This window comes from Cajanus cajan, chromosome 2 (assembly GCF_000230855.2).
Source record: "Cajanus cajan strain Asha chromosome 2, NIPB_CcT2T_4, whole genome shotgun sequence".
In the NCBI taxonomy this organism is placed as follows: Eukaryota; Viridiplantae; Streptophyta; class Magnoliopsida; order Fabales; family Fabaceae; genus Cajanus; species Cajanus cajan.
Window position 1 is genome coordinate 66,518,921 of NC_138518.1, and position 4,061 is coordinate 66,522,981.

The 4,061-nt window shown below is 32.5% G+C and overlaps 1 protein-coding gene across 1 annotated transcript; it reads left to right on the plus strand.

Moving 5' to 3' along the window:
- The first annotated feature begins 2,293 nt into the window (after positions 1-2,293).
- Positions 2,294-3,787, plus strand: LOC109788246 (phosphatidylinositol 4-phosphate 5-kinase MSS4-like protein). Its single transcript, XM_020346927.3, has one exon. The coding sequence runs from the start codon at positions 2,467-2,469 to the stop codon at positions 2,992-2,994; it is 528 nt and encodes a 175-aa protein (XP_020202516.1). The 5' UTR covers positions 2,294-2,466; the 3' UTR covers positions 2,995-3,787.
- The last annotated feature ends 274 nt before the right edge of the window (positions 3,788-4,061 follow it).

Here is a 4,061-nt window from a genome sequence, read left to right on the forward strand (position 1 = left end):
TATCTAATTGTAACTCATAATTAAAGTCCCACATCGAATAGATTAATGATTTATAAAGAGTATATATACTCATATAGTTATATTTAAGATAAATAAAATTTGATATTTTATATATAATTAGTGGTGACTAACTAAAAATGTATTTCCCTAAAAACTTAAGGAATTCTTAGAAGTTTAAGAGACATAAAAATATAATAATTTATTTTAATATTTAAATTAAAATTAATTATTATTTTATAAGATTAATAAAATATTGGCAACATCATTAAAATGTTACAAAAAATTATTAAAATATTACAAAAATATTATTTTGGTAACATTTAAAAAATGTTACCTAATTATGCAAAAATGTTATTAAAATTCTTTAGCAACATGGACTATATATAACATTTGATAATATGTTACTAAAATAAATTAGTAATATTTATACATAATTAAGTAACATTTTGCAAATGATACTAAATACCATTTGTGTTGTAGTGAGGTACAGCCCTTTTGATTTGAGCCGTGTCATTAATTTTGCATGAATCCCATATGAGTCGTTACAGAGTGACAATACCTAACAATCACTATCACTTTGATCTATGACAGTAATTACTTGTGAAGCTTTTGCATACTGATAATGTTTAGGAAAATGATTGCTAGAAAACTTCGGATTTAACCAAGAAACAGTAAGAAGAAAAATATACATACAACGGAGGAATAACAAGTATTAATATAGTACTTAATAGAGTCAAAAAGTGTATGGTGGAGAAATGTCCATATCAATGATTACTCTAAGGTTTATGCCTTATTATCATTACCTCGTCAATATGGTAATGCTACTAATGGACAGAATAGAAAAGTTGGTGTACTTGACTTTAATTCAATGTATAATGTATGATAGGTGGCAAAAATGGTGAAATTCCATGTATGAAAAGAAAGAAAAGGAAACGGATAAAGCAATTGCAAGGGTTGCTCTTGGCGATGTGGCTAGTAGACAAACACATTGGCCTTAGTCAAAGCACTTCACAAACCTAAAAGCCATTACACTTCACTTTCCAATGAAAACCACAATCCACATGGTCTTGCTTGGGGATATTGAACGATCACAAACTCATCTCAAAAGAAGATCTCTTCCTCTCCGCTGTACCCCATTTCCCAGCTCTCATTCTCCCATTTCACTCCAAACAAAACACATTCTCTTCTCTCTCATTGACTTGGGGACCCTACACCACCACCCTTCTCAACCAAACTCTAGTGTAAAATAATTAATGTTCATTATGGGGTCTACAAGTGTCAACATCTTATTGTGACACGTATGTCTTTTCATGACATATTCAAACGGGGTCCTAAGTTTTTGATTGCTAACAAGTCCCATCGTTCAATATTATACCATTAGTATCCCAATCTCAGTCCCGCGACCTAATATTATTGAACACAATAAAGGAAAGAGAGAGTTAGCTCGAGGGATGAGGGTAGGGTCCCTAAATAATGTATCAAAAGCTAAACAACAGGGTGTTATGCAATTATTCACACCATGAATTTCCTCCCAAATTAGCACCGGAGAAACTATTCCTCCCACCTATTCAAAAGCAACAAAAGAAAAATTAACTATTTTTAATTGCACTTTTTTTCTCTCATTTATTTTACAAATTTTACACGTCAACTTATTTTAAATTTATATATTTTACTACTCAAATTTCCAAATTTTGTATATTTTATTATCTCATTAATTTACTGTTTAATATTTAACATCATTAGTTCATCATCGACATATATATTCTTTATAATATTTATATTAGTAAATATCTTACAAGAATTTAAGTTTTCACTGTTGATCTGAAGACCACATATATAAATAATATGTAAATACTTTGGTAATTTTTTTTTAAGTTGATTAGGTGACCTATATTGTCCTTATGAGTATATTGAACTAATTCACCCACACTATTTATATATATATATATATATATATATATATATATATATATATATATATAAAAGAAATATCATGATTCTAAAGGTTAATAATTTAGGATGTATTTGGTAAAATTAATTTATAAATTAACTAAAAACTTATAATTTAAAGTTAAGTTAGAGTTGAAAATTTGAAAAAAATTTATTAGTTAATTAATTGAATTAAATAAAATAATAATAATAATAAATAATAGTTTACCAGCTAATTTATTTCTATAAATTAATTAAAGTAGCTTATGAAATAAGTTATAAACAGTTAAAAGAAGTAATTTGCATACAATACAATCTTATATTTTATTTTACCTTTAAATGGATGATTTTGATGGAGAATTGATTTATTTTCATTTATACGACCGATTCCCACTCTAAGCAAAAAGAGAGAAAGAAAGAAGGCATAATCTGAATTCTGAAAGAGCGAAACCCGTTTTCTCCCCCACAGACCACAGTATATTATTTCCACTTGCTCCACCTTTCTCTCCTCATGCTAAAAAAGGGAGGGAAAACGCCATGAGAAACTGCTTAAGGTGCTGCATCTCTTGCATCCTCCCATGTGGGGCTCTCGACGTGATACGCATAGTGCACTCCAATGGCCGAGTAGAAGAAATCTCCGGCACCATCAAGGCCAGCGATGTCATGAAGGCACACCCCAAACACGTCCTCAAGAAGCCATGCTCCTCAGCCGCCGTCGACGCTGCCGGCTGCGGCGGAGTCCACAAGATCGTGGTGGTGCCTCCCGACGCGGAGCTCCAACGTGGCAAGATTTACTTCCTCATGCCACTCCCTCCTCCTCCTCCTCCACTTGAGAAGAACATGAACCAGCAGAGAAGGAAGAAGAAGAAGGAACACCGAGAGAGAAGTAGGAATAACAGTAACACCAACGTGTCCATGACTATGACTAGCTTTCTCGTCTCCGATCGCTACTTGACTGATATACTCTCCGAGAAGGTCTCAACGCAAAGAGACAGAAGAAGAGGCCGTGTTGCTGTGTGGAGGCCTCACTTGGAGAGCATTTCTGAGTCACCTTCTCATCTGTAACTCTTCTTTCTTTGAGTTTTGGATACAAGCTACAACTTATTTCCATAGTTTTGAGTGTGTTTGGATATATATACCAGAAGTATTTATGAGTGTTTCTCTACTGAAAATAAAAATTATTTATATTTTATAGTAAAGAAATTCTCAAAACATTTCTAAATTTATATCCAAATAGGCTCATTCTTGGTAGATCACAACCTTTTGCCTAAGGATCATGTCATGTCCATATAGTTACAATCCTCGTATTATAGGCTTCCAAGTTCCAACCCCATTTTTTTAAAATATATATAAATAAATATTTTCCTTTTTTTTTTTCTTTTCATGTTTACTCTGCTTCTGCAAAGATTGCTGTGTACATAGGGTTGTCCATAGAGTTTTAGACCATAGTTTGGTGTGTATTCATCAAGATTTTAAAAAGGGTCTCCATTCTCCAATTATGACTTCAATCGCCACATCAGTCACAATTTGCCGCAATATTAAAGATTGAGACAAAACTTTGAACTACAACCTTGGTTTTGATAGTATAATTTAGAGTTATCGTGGTCGTGTTTCAGTTAGTGGGGCATGAAATTAATCAAACGGTGTTATAATTTTGTAATTTTCTGGAAGACGTGAAGCACGCAGAACTTCAATATTTTTGCTTTTAATTGTTGAAAGCTCGGAATTTTGAAGAGTACAGTGAAGAAAGATAAACTATGATTGAGATGCAGATAGAACGATCCTACTTCTACTGTGTCACACTGTCAAGTGTAATTGTGTATTGGATGATAATGGAAGCTGATAGCGACATGATAGATATTATGCTTTTGCTAGCACTAGCAGTGGATCAGTATTTTATTTACCATGATTTATTTCTATTGTTTCACTTGGGAAAAATGACACAGTAGTTCGTCGGTGTGAGGTGACACAATGCTGCTATATATCACTTTCTATACACGTACTGAGTTGTGATGATAATAGAATTAAAACCAAGTTGATAGCTTTTCCTTCTTTTTTTCTGAAGTGGGAAAAAAGAAGAAATTCTTTTGGACCCCCAAATGGGGAGGACAGATTCATTCATGAGTGTGTAT